The 12,406-nt window shown below is 35.6% G+C and overlaps 1 protein-coding gene across 1 annotated transcript in view; it reads right to left on the bottom strand.

Annotated features, from left to right (window-relative positions):
• Positions 1 to 576: 576 nt before the first annotated feature.
• Positions 577 to 12,406, bottom strand: part of LOC112152938 (tyrosine-protein kinase CSK) — a 14,529-nt gene continuing 2,699 nt past the window's right edge. The window contains exons 3-14 of the mRNA XM_024282811.2: positions 8,863 to 8,952; positions 7,858 to 7,971; positions 7,622 to 7,734; positions 4,298 to 4,517; positions 2,925 to 3,018; positions 2,784 to 2,849; positions 2,538 to 2,637; positions 2,374 to 2,464; positions 2,226 to 2,299; positions 1,646 to 1,841; positions 1,478 to 1,564; positions 577 to 1,347 (exon numbers count right to left, since the gene is read on the bottom strand). Of these exons, the coding sequence (XP_024138579.1) occupies positions 1,174 to 1,347; positions 1,478 to 1,564; positions 1,646 to 1,841; positions 2,226 to 2,299; positions 2,374 to 2,464; positions 2,538 to 2,637; positions 2,784 to 2,849; positions 2,925 to 3,018; positions 4,298 to 4,517; positions 7,622 to 7,734; positions 7,858 to 7,971; positions 8,863 to 8,877 (1,344 nt within the window). The 5' untranslated portion in view covers positions 8,878 to 8,952 and the 3' untranslated portion in view covers positions 577 to 1,173. The remainder of the gene's footprint in view (positions 1,348 to 1,477; positions 1,565 to 1,645; positions 1,842 to 2,225; positions 2,300 to 2,373; positions 2,465 to 2,537; positions 2,638 to 2,783; positions 2,850 to 2,924; positions 3,019 to 4,297; positions 4,518 to 7,621; positions 7,735 to 7,857; positions 7,972 to 8,862; positions 8,953 to 12,406) is intronic.

The raw sequence follows: 12,406 nt of genomic DNA on the forward strand, positions 1-12,406 counted from the left end.
GACTATTTTCATACATTTATTAATTTCCCCCACGTTATTATAATAAACTTTAGGCAGCTCTCTCCACTCAGCTTTAAAAAAAAAGTTCTGATAGATTTGGCGTTTATTGGACGTTACTTTTAGTTTGTTTTAGTGGATATTCACCAATTTAGAACGTTTTATTACTTGTTGGTAACATTTTATCTAAATAAATAAAATAATAACTGTATAGCACCCCCCCTTTTTAAATATAAAATTGTATATACTTATATTTAGAATTTTAATGTTGTTTATTGGTACTTTCATCATTTAGCATAAAAAGTAATCTATGTGTACCTTAAGGCTAATATCACACCTCCTTTGAAAACAAACATAAAAAGCTAAAACAGTATTAAATACAATTAACATTGATACATCTGTTAAAACTGTATTTATTAAAACACACTTTATTTTAAAATAGTTGGAAAAATATTTTCCCTTCAAAACATTTTCAATTGTTTTTTTTAAATGTGGAAGTGGCTTCAATTGTACATTTATAAACATTTAAAGTCTAAATGGCATGATAAAAAAACATTTCACATTAAATATTTTTTTAGGTTGAACATTTTAAACAAAAACAATGCAGAAAAACTGAACAGGATGCTGGTATGATGTGAGCTATGTTGTGGTTTGCAGACTGTGGAGCAAACGTGATGTTGCTAAACACATACATGATCAATGCATAATTGCACTTATTTTAGTTCTAGCAACAAAATGGCTCAACATTCATGTGTACCTGAGAACAGCGAGATACAATGCAGGGAATATTTCAAAATGATGTTCCTCTTTATGAAGGAAAGGGAAAAGAACTTTCTCTTAGAAACTGGATGAATTCATTTAAAAATCTCAAAACAATAATCTAAACTTGAAAAATGCCATTGACATTACAATAGATATTAATTACAAATGATATTTTTATAAAATAAAATCTGTCAAATAGTAGAGATAATCTGTCATTTTTACTAATAAAGTTCAGAAAGTTTCAAAAAATCCAACCCAGTCTGAGCAAATTGACATGACAGGACATCGTTTAGAAGAGCATGTTTTATGAAATAAAGTTACAGTGGTTGAAAATATATAATTTTATCTGTAAAACTTTCATTTTTATCATTATTTTCGGTCCACATTGTGAAAATAAAAATAACTGAGTGAAATTCACTTTTTTTGACTGATATGGTGTAGCCACTCCTTCAACATCTGAAAGCTTGGTCGAGCTCCAGGATCCAGGTTCCAGCATTGTTTCATGATGTTATACACGACTTCAGGACAGCCATCGGGACAGTCCATTTTGTATCCTTTCTCCACTCGCGGAACTACGTCTTTCAATGGCTACAGACAAGAAACAAACTTGTTAAGAAAGAGTTCCACAACCTGACAGTTTTGAAACTTACAATTTCTTTCATATTTGTTGATTTAGATCCACTACTGAACAGTCTTATTGTTTACAACTCATACTTACAATTCTTGGATAAGGGACTCGCCCAAACGAGTAAATCTCCCATAGCAAAATACCATAGCTCCAAACATCAGACTTGGTGGAAAATTTCTGTTAATAGTTAACAAAAGAAAAAAAGGAAAAAGATTATAATGAAGTTTTTTCAAGTGACAAATTTCAGTAGCAGCACACCTTTTCTCTGAGAGCTTCTGGTGCAGTCCACTTCACTGGCAGCTTGGCAGTGTCCTGAGTGGAAGAAGCCTCTTTGGTCAAACCAAAGTCACTGACTTTGGCAATGTTGTCGTCTGATACGAGAACGTTTCGCGCTGCTAGATCTCGATGAACAAAGTTGTTGGTCTCCAGGTACGCCATAGCTTCACAGACGTCTCTGGAGCAGAGAAAGGAGACGTGTCCCGATAATGTTTTTTGGATTAATTCAAAACAAAATGTCGATTTTTTTTCTAAGCACTAAAATACACAATTCTGTGGTTTTCTTATAGTTGCCTATTTTATATATACTGTTCTTTCAAACTGCAATTTTTCAAAATTTGCTTCTAAAAATCTGATTTATATGATTTAAAAGCCTATTTTAGGATATTTTATCAAGTGAAATAATTTGCTTTAGTAACTTTCTTTTAAATTTTAATGTTTAAATCCATCTTATTTATTTACTTGCAGGGAATGTGGTTCTTCTGTATAGTGTTCAGACTCCACTCCACATTCGCACCAACCAAAAAGCTCTGATCCTGCAGTGAATGCAGAAAAAACTTACATGGCAAACTTAAGGAGTGCATCTCCACCAAGAACTGTACGGCCTCTGGATCGCAAGTAGTCAACCAAACAGCCCTTAAAAAAAAAAAAAAAAAATTAAATGAGCATTGAAGTTTTCCAGATAAATGATCAGAAATGAAGCAAGCTACCTTAGCCATATATTCTGTAACTATATAAAGACTTCCATTCTCCTCTACAATCACACCGAGCAGCTGGACCAGGTTATCGTGACGCATTTGCCTGAAATTAAGAGAGAAATGTTCAAGTTTCTTTATTGTGTCCAGAAGGAAAACAATGTGTTTGATGATCTTACGTCATGACTGAAGCTTCAGCAATAAAAGCCTGTGCTGTTGCGTCGTTTTTAATGCACTTCACAGCAACTTTAGTTCCTCTGTAGTCTCCCACCATGACATCTGGAGAAATCCCAAATATGAACAAGTTATTTTTTAGCAAAATGTTGCCTCCTGGTTTAATTTAACTAGCCTTTTTCACCTAAAACTAATCTAAATTCATTGTATGTGCACCAGCAGTATGCAGAGTAAAAGTTGAAGCCACTTGCCTCCAAATTCTCCCTTTCCAATAACCTGCTGCAGCTTCAAGTCTTTCCTGTTCATTGACCAGCCACCTGTTAAACAGTTACACATAAAACACATAAAAATAAAAGAAATACAACCCACAAAGGTGCCAAAGCGAGACTTACTCCTGGAAAACTCATCCTGAGCAGCTACAGTTCCCTCCTCTAGCTTTGGCTTAATAAGTTTGGTGCACAGTCCATCAGCATCTTTGGTGTAGTGCTATCAACAATGAAACATGCACATTAAAATCACATCAAAAGTCAAAATAATAAAATAACAGTAAAATCCAAAATCTTATATTAAACATCTATTATTAATCACAAAAAATTAGGTTGCATACAGAGGCCTTTCTCGAACAGTATCAGAACAGTTCTTAAAGTTCCACTGCAATAATATTTTGATCTATTTTAAAGCGTTCCCAGTGGTCTATTAATTATGATTATTCCATTTTTAGCCAAATCAAAAAACCTGTCGGTTTATAGGACATTCTGACTCCTGACTCACCAACATTTGAATAAAGAAACACTCAGAAATGCAGTTTTGAGTTTAAATTGTTTTAGAAATGTCCTCCATTATGAGAAAAATGCTACTAGAAGATGCTAGAAACACAATTTCATTCTTTATTTAAATGTTCCAGTGCAGGATAGGCAGTAAAGTGGAGATACACAAACAAACCCAAAAAACCTATCTCCTCAGTGCATGACGATCCCCCCACATCCCACCCAGAGAGTCAGTTTGTGAATTGCTTTATTGAGACAGAAAAGCAGGAGGGGAACAAAGTCGTGCAGAAACGTAGATACTAGATAAACATCTTCTAAGACTGATATTAGCTTGGTGAGTTTGTAACTTTTGGCTTCCTGTAGAGCTTTTAATTATGTTCTCTATACAAGAGATTTTTACTTAAGGTGTCAGAAGTATTAACAACTACCAAAAAATACAAATATATTTATTAAATTTAATTGAGGAAGTCATGAGATGCCACTAAAATGAGCTCAAATAAAATATGTTTTATAGGTTTTTGATGTTATATTGAAGCTATGAAAGGAAAGCACATATTTTGAGTAACAAAATACCACCAGAGCCATATTTAGCTCATCAGGTACTTAATTTAACAGAATGTATGTGATGTGAGGACTACCATTCCGTGAACAGCACAAATGCTCAAACAAGACAAAGAGAAGAAAATTGAAAACACTATGAAATCATTCTTATAATAAAAGTATTTGTCAGAGTTAGTTTTTTTTTGTGTGGATACAGTTTGATTTAACATGCTGCACAGGAAAAGAAGCCTGTTGAGACTAAAGTTATGTGTGTTTCTGAGGTTAGGACTCTGAACCTCAGTATGCTGTTCACTTCCTCTTTGACACTTCCTGTTCATTCTAAGTTCCGGGAACTTCGTATGAATTATAAATTCGTTAATTTATGCTGGAACTTTAGTATAGCAACGGACTCAATTTAGCAAAAATGTGAAAAACAGAACTCGAATCCCACGGCTCACCTCCATCAGCTGCATGAGGTTCTCGAAATAAACTTCCTCGTCAATGGTGAGCTTGCCGTTGTGGTAGATGATTCGGTAGTGCTCCACTTTCCCGTCGCAGCTCACGCAGAGCGTGTAGTCGCCGGGGAAGTTGGTGCTCTCCCGCACCAAGAACAGGCCCGTCTCCGGGGGGTTGAGGAGTCGCTCTGCCTGATCCCGAGTTATCTTCCCATGAAACCATCTGTGGAAGTGGAGCAGCAAGCCAAGAGTCAGAGCGCCCCAAGGACAGATTCACATGAAATCTGTCAAAGTAAATCCCATCCTTTCGATGCTGACATACAAAGACTTCCAATAATATCTGTTCTCTTCGGTGTTTTTGAAGACGTTTTTATTGGGGTGCTTAAACATTTCATCATACTGTTGATGGTAAAATGAAGTGACAGTTTGGAGCTGGCCTCTCTGCATGAGCACGGTAACAGCTGTGACCTTAAGTTTTTTTTAACCAAATTCTACTAATGCTGTGGTTTTATTTTCCTTTAACTCAAATGTAGTTTAAGACCTAAAAGTGCTCAAGTGTGGTTTTGTCCACATGCAGTTTGAGAGTTTTTTTGTTTCAAACACAAAATGAAAATGAACATAAGAATTTAAAAATACAAATATAAGAATAAAAAAAAAACAAATATACAAGTAAAGCAAACAATGTGCTTGAAAAATAGCGAGTAGAAGAAAATTCTTGTGTGGTCCCACCCTTTTTACAACACTTTTTGTTACGTTATCTATTTACAGTTTTTTTTTTTTCTCATAAACACTTCAAGTTACCTTCTGATTGAAACGTACTGTATGTACAGACATTTGCGCATGTTTATAAAGATCAAATCAGGAGATTAACCGTATGACACGTTTTTGAACTTTTAATTTTTTTCAGCTATATTGCAAATGCAAGACTTTGCAGGCAGTAGAGCAAAAAAGTAGGTCAGTCACTAATTCTGCAAGTTGTCCCACTTAAAAAGATGAGGTCTGTAATGCTCATCATAAATACACTTCAACTATGAGAGACAGTGCGTAAAAAAAAAAAAAAATCCAAGAAATATTATTGATTTTTGAAGACTTTATTTGTATAATCGTTCAGAAAATATATATTTAACTCCTATAAAGAATCAAGAATGTTATCCCTCATAGACCTGTTATCTGCTTAACAAGCTCTTCTATCCTCTACGTGTTACTTGTATAAATGCCATCTGTTTGAACTAGTCATCTGCATAAAGACACTAGTTCACACCCTTAACCAGTCAGACTGAAACCTCTCCACTATTCAAGACCAAAGAGCTGTTGAAGGACACCAATGACCAGATTATACACCTGAACAAGACTGGAATGAACCAGTCTGCAACGAGCAAGCAGCTTAATGAGACAGATCAACTGTCAGAGCAATTATTAAAAAATGGAAGAAACACAAGATGACTGATAATCTCCCTCCACCTGGAGATTCACAAAGGATCTCACCTAGTGGGAAACAAACGCTCTAGAAAATGATGAGGAAACGGCCCAGAACTACACAGGGGAACTGGTCACTGACCTGAAGAGTGTTGGGACCACAGCAACAAAGGTTACTATAGTAACACACAACTTCTCAGTTTTAAGTTCTTCAGAAACAATCGGGATGATCCAAGGGAAGACTGGGAGAACATTTGAGTTGGATCTCAAGAACTTGGTACATACTGTGATGCATGAGGGTAGAAACATCATAGTTTGGGGCTCGGGACAACTGATCCGTATAAAGGAAAGTATAAATTAGACCATATTTGGTGAGATTTTGGACAAAAAACACCTCCTTCCATCAGTTAGGGCATGGAGAATGAAATGTGGATGAATGAGCAGGACAGTGATCCCAAACACACCATCCGTGAAAGGAAGGAGAGGCTACATAAAAAGCTTTAAGGTTCTGGAGGGATCTAGTAAGTCCAAACAAATTAATTCCTAAAAAAAAAAAATCAAATTATGTGATTCCTTCTCTACCAATTGAAGTGATAAGCATTATGGTTGTGAAGGCAAGAAAAGCTTTAATTTTAGTGCAGATACAAGCTTTTTTTCATTTATTTTTTAACCCATAATCCTTTCTGGTTGTCTTTTTCTGGAGTTAAAAAAAGGAAAACTCCCTAAATAGTGGAAAAACAAGAGCATTATCTATTGTTCCCAAAAGCCTGCTTTGATCTACAAGTTTCCGTGTATGACAGCACAGAAAAAAAGTTCTGTTAAATTTAGAAATCATGCTAATAGTAAAGGTTGCTTTTTTTTTCCACCAATGATTCTCCTCCATCAGCATTGCGCAACGAGCCTTCCGCTATTTTAGGCAGTCGGCTCAGACACACATCAGTATGTAAAAGAGAGGAACCGCTATTGCAAAAGCGCTGACGTTTCTTAAAGCGACACGGTTGCATTACTTCTATGCAGATGACTCAATACTTTAAAGCATTCCGCTGTCCTTTTTAAACCAACCATATGATACTGTTAGCGCTGACCTTCAAGGTGCAATAAATGAAAATAATTCAAGTTAAATTTCCACTATCAACTATATATGTATAGACCAAGGTAATTTGCATTTTTGCAAGACCGGTTTTATTACAGTGCCAGTCGCATATTCAAATGTAGCTTTTAGAATCATATTTACATGTGACTCCATTGGAAATTTAAATAGATGTTTAAATAGAACACAGGGAATCTTGTTGGAAAGCTATGACGAAAGCTTTTAGTCACAATTTACAATGGATCTTTTCAGATTACTGAGAATACTGTGGAGGAAGTGTGTGGACTTTTTTTGAACATAGATAATAAAGTAAGTTTATGTGTTTGGTATTTATTCACCCTTTGGAAGATAGCTTTCAAAGTAATATATTTTTGGAATGAATTAGGAAGTGGTTTATGCATCTATTTTGGTGTTTAAACTACCATATTCAGTTAGAGATGAAAGTGCATTAAATTTAAAGTGATCATTTCTGAACAGACACCAGTGGGCTCACGGAAACGTTATGTGGGCAGATTTTTGAGATTGCTTTTGTGAAAGAGACAAGAATAAAACAGAAACAACAGGAAGCTGTGCTGACTTCATGCAAAACTAAAAGGGAGGCAGACACAGATGCTCTGCAATTACGACACAGCCCAAGCATACTGTGGTCTCCTTTCACACAACCACAGCTTTTCTGCCACGACAAATTAGGCACTGGACTTTTTCTGTGCAGAACCATAGGAAAAGGGTTTGCAGTTTTGTCCGCTACTGCAACAACGCATCACAAACTTGACAAGGCAGGAAGAAAACAGCAAATACATTTTAAAACAAGGTGTTCTTACGGCATTAGGCTCAGTTTTCCATCAGTTTTAACACGTTCTCTTTTCTGGACATAGTTGGCTGGAATCGTCCCCTCCTGGCCAGCTGCATTTTTAGCTTTGTACCAGTTTGGATCCTTAAAAAATATTGAATGTTACATGTAATATATTGTTTAAACTTAATGGACATACTCAGCGTATTTAAATTAGAAAAACACACAATGGGGAACTTTCCCTAAAAGAAGAAGTATTTAATTTACCTTTGTGACAACAATGATTGTCAAGACGTCTCCTTTGTTAAATGGCAGATCCTGCTCTGATGTCCCTTTAAAGTTGTACCTTGCCACACACTCTGTGCCTTGTGGCCATGGATTCTGAAATAGGTATAAAACATGTTACATATATACTCCAAGCAGAACAAAACCTATAATTTAAAGGCAAAGTCTGAATAAAATAGGGAAGGAAACTATGTAGATATAAATGTTTCAATAAAGATCTGTGCTAACTCAGCTGGAACAAAGAGTAAGAAAGCTGAAAAATGATTAAAGATCCTAACATGAGGGATGAACATTAAATTAACAGATTGTAGGAAAAATGACATTTAATCAATAATGCTTAGCAGGGTTTAAATAAAAGGTAAATTCAAGGTTAAACAGAATGTAAGAAAGCAAAATAAGCTGAATTCTGTTTTTGAATGCTAAAAAGTAGCTAAAATGCTAAAAAGTAGTTTTATCATTTTTAAGAACAAAAGTAAAAACCTAAATTGGAGGAACTCTAAATAAAGCAGATGAACTTGAGAAAACAATAAAATGTAAAGTAAAAGCCAATTTAGCAAAAACAAAAATGACTAAAAATGGCTAATTTAGCTAAGCAAAGTAAAAAAAATCTAAAGCTGTTAGAAAAAAATCAATAAAAAGATTATATTAAGACCTAATTCTAAATTAACTTATTTCATTTATTATACAGTAAGACAAAGCAACAGAATTGCTACAATAATGGACCCTTACAGACTTGGCTAAAAAATAATAGAAATGATAACAAAGCTAGCATGTTGGCTAATGCTAACATACGTAAAATTAGCTAGGTATTGTTTGACAAAGTTAAGCATGACAAAGCCAAAGCTAACTTAATGGTGTTAAAGATTACTAAGAAGTACACTAACGGTTAATTTATCTAAACAAACTCAAGCAAAGCAAATTTTAGGTATACAGTAAAGCAATGCTTGTTATATTGATTGCTTAGCAATCAAACGAATCAGCTCCTACCTGGTCCTCTGTCATGGTGAGGTGTTTCAGTCCTCTCACAGGTGAGATTTTCTAACTGCTACCATTAGAGCTGGAGAATATACACAGTACCTGCACAAGAAATACACAATAAATGCATTTCATTAAGGCAAAGAATTAATTCATGAATGTTGGTGTAGAAGTTCATTGCAACTGAAAAAAACACATAAGTCAGCATTTATCTGTACTGTACAGTCAAGTCAGACAGCACTAGTAAAAATAACTCGCACTGACAAGTCTGCTTCCTTCCACTTTCACAAAGCTTCACATTTCCATGACGCAGGACAACAGATTGCACATTTTGATCTGTTTTATCAGTTTTTTGTTTGTTTAAACACACTAAATCAGACAAAGCACGGCTGTAAAAACTTGTTTTTTTAAATTGAATTTATTTTTTTAGACATACAAAGCCAAAGGGATACATTTTGATTGTCCATTTTAGATTGTGAGTCCTACAGTAATTACATGTTTCCTTATAGTGCTGGAATGTAATGTTGGTATCCATTCAGACTTGACAGACTCATCCCACTCACAAGGAAGCCTCTACGACACCAACCTTTGGCCTGAGTTTCCAAGAGCTTCTGTGACACAAACAGAGCAAAGCCGAGAAACCCAATGATGACATAAGGATCAAGCTATGCCCGATCCCGCCCACCCTCTCTGTCCTCACTCAAAGCCCCACTTCCTCTTTCAGTTCCCATGGAAAAGTTGCGGCTTTTGATGGTCAGAGCTCAGGGAAAATACTGGCTCTAACAAGTCTTTTCCCTTTACATGAGGTCACATCCTGTGACATGTCCAGTACTGCCAAGTCAACTTCCTGTACGGCATCCCAGAGTTAGAATGATACTAGGTCAAAGTGGGGCGTTTCTGAACTTCAAACGCTGCTTTAAGTTCCCTCTTCCGTTTGAGAACTCCTGTAGGAAATGTGACCTGAACCTTTTCCTAAAGAAAGGTCGTTATCAGATGCCATCATGGGAAGGGACAGATCTTGGTCTTTCTGATATCCAACAGCAGCAAACTTTTATTTTAACAAGACTTAGTAAAACAGCTTGAGTTAATGTGTTTTTATTTACTACTTTACTTCAGACATAAGTCATAAGAAGATAGAACAAGCTGCTGTCCTCTCAAATTTTTGCACTAAATTTCTTTAATGCATAAAGATTTTATTTCTGAAAATATGTTTCTTAAGTTAAACCTAACTTATTTGCAGAGGTGGGTAGAATATACTAAAGTGATAATCGAGTAAAAGTAGTGTTATTTAAAAAAACAGTATTTTAGTAAAATGTGGTCATTCAAAAACACTTTGAGAGTAAAAGCTACCCGGTGACAAAAGTATTCAAGAACTCAGCAAAAGCTTAAACTTGCATGATTATTATTCTAAACCCATATGCTAATGATTTAAAATTCTAATAAACCAAACCAAAAGGAATTTCTTCTTGTTCATAGCTTATTTTGCCAATTTATATGCTAAGAACAGGGGGGAACTTAAGACTTAAATGCAATAATAAAGCCTTTGTTTAGGAGAAAAACCTCTCTGCACATCTCTGCTGCTTTACAAACGAGATTGTCGTCTTTCTCTAAGATTTCCACGTCTCTCCATATCCCAACTATCTTATAGTTTCTTGGAAAATCTACCAAAACAAAATGTAATTGAGTAGATATAGCTCCTACTACACAGCTCTGCCAATGTCAATTATAAAATAAAATAAAAATCCCTTTGCAAACTTGATTTTGGGTTTGTCCTTTAAGGGCCACCATAGAAGCATGGTCTGTAAAACAGCATACAGACATGTAGACTGCGTCACCTCATGGTTTGTTTTAGTCTCGACCAAATAAAAAGCAAAGCCTCTGATTATGTTAGAGGTAAAGTCAAAAGTTCACCAAAGACGGATGAATTTCTTTACTGTCGGCCATAATTGTTAGAATAAAATTATATGGCAGTCCATCCAAATGTTGATGAGAGAGCATCTGCCACTGGAATATCTGGGTAGTTAGAGACTGACTAAGCCTGCTGGTCCTTCGCCTCACCACAGTTTACCAGATACAAGTGAAGCATGGAAGACATCGTCAAAAAATAATAAAATAACATATTTCTACACAAAATCTACACAATGTAGCACAATTACAATTTCCAAAGAGAGCAAAGACACAACCCATTCACTTCTATTATAGATTTGTATGTCAGAGTAAAGAAAAACACTTTAGTAGTGTGCCTCTACATCAACCAGGAGTGATTTTTTAATTTTCAAAATGTGGGTCTTTGAATTTAGGAAAAAAATATTTCATTTATTCTTCAATTGGTATTAACACTACAATTTCGCTTCCTTTTCAGGGTATAAAAAAGAAGGTAGAGGAAAAAGAAATGTATCTAAACTAGAACAACAAGAATTAAGGCGCTTAAAGTTTCTAAAAGTGAAGAACATCAAGTGTTGAGGCTCTTCTATCATTTTGTGAGAGGAGCTAAAATCCCATTTACATTTGAATCAGGTTGTAGTCTAGAAAGTCTAGAACTGGTAAATTCACTCATGAACTTCTGGTTGTTTCAATAGAATCCAAGTGTGGGCCTCCCTCCACTCAGGGATTTGTGAATGCATGTCAGCTGCAGGCCACTGACAGCTCTGTGAATGAGACTGCAGAACTTCATGTGCTGCAAACTGGCTCTGCCATCTCCACAGAAGCAGGGAGCCAACCAGTTTCTACTGGCACGGATCTCAAGTCAATTATGATCCCTAACGTGATCTGTCAATGAACGACACAGAATGCAATCACTAAACGGGACAATGCTCTTAAAAGTCAAACAAAAACAACACTCCAGATTCCAATGTAGCTCTTTTCTCGTCCACGCCTGACAACTATTTGACGTAATCTGCACAGATTCTGAACGCAGCTCGATTTAAAAGAACAAAAACAGCAAGACAGGACAGGAATGCAGAAATGTCTCCTCTGGCTTTTTGCAAACTTGCCACTCCCTCATGTACCTGCAGACAAAATCAGAGATGAAGAATCCCGATTGTGTGTGCGATTGGTATGTTGTGCATCAGGATGTAAGCAGAAACGACTTCTGTATTTAAAGAGAATGACAAATGTTTTTCCTGCCCTCAGACAACTGTGATCTAATTTAAAATGCAAACGCAAAACAACACAAATGCCACTGGTTACAGTGTCAAAAACGATCAAAAAAATGATGTGGCTTGAAATTAAGATAGGTATTTCTGAATGTTTGCATTTGGTTTGTGCACTTAATACCTGGACAGGGCGTTCCAAAAACCTTCATGTCCTTCAGGAGACCTGCTAGCAGACACACCTGTCTCTGACAAATGAGTTTTTTATTGATAATAAATAAATATAATTCCTGCTGGAATCACATTTAGATGCATTCATGTTCAAATCTAATCACTAATTGAGCGTAAAGAAACAATAGAATAAAAACAACTTATGAGAGATTAAAATGAGTACCCTTTTATTTTTCAGAGTATAAATTATTTATTTTTATTTTCATGGTTTGGCTGAGTGTGCGACTTATATT

This window comes from Oryzias melastigma, linkage group LG6 (genome assembly GCF_002922805.2).
Source record: "Oryzias melastigma strain HK-1 linkage group LG6, ASM292280v2, whole genome shotgun sequence".
NCBI lineage: Eukaryota > Metazoa > Chordata > Actinopteri > Beloniformes > Adrianichthyidae > Oryzias > Oryzias melastigma.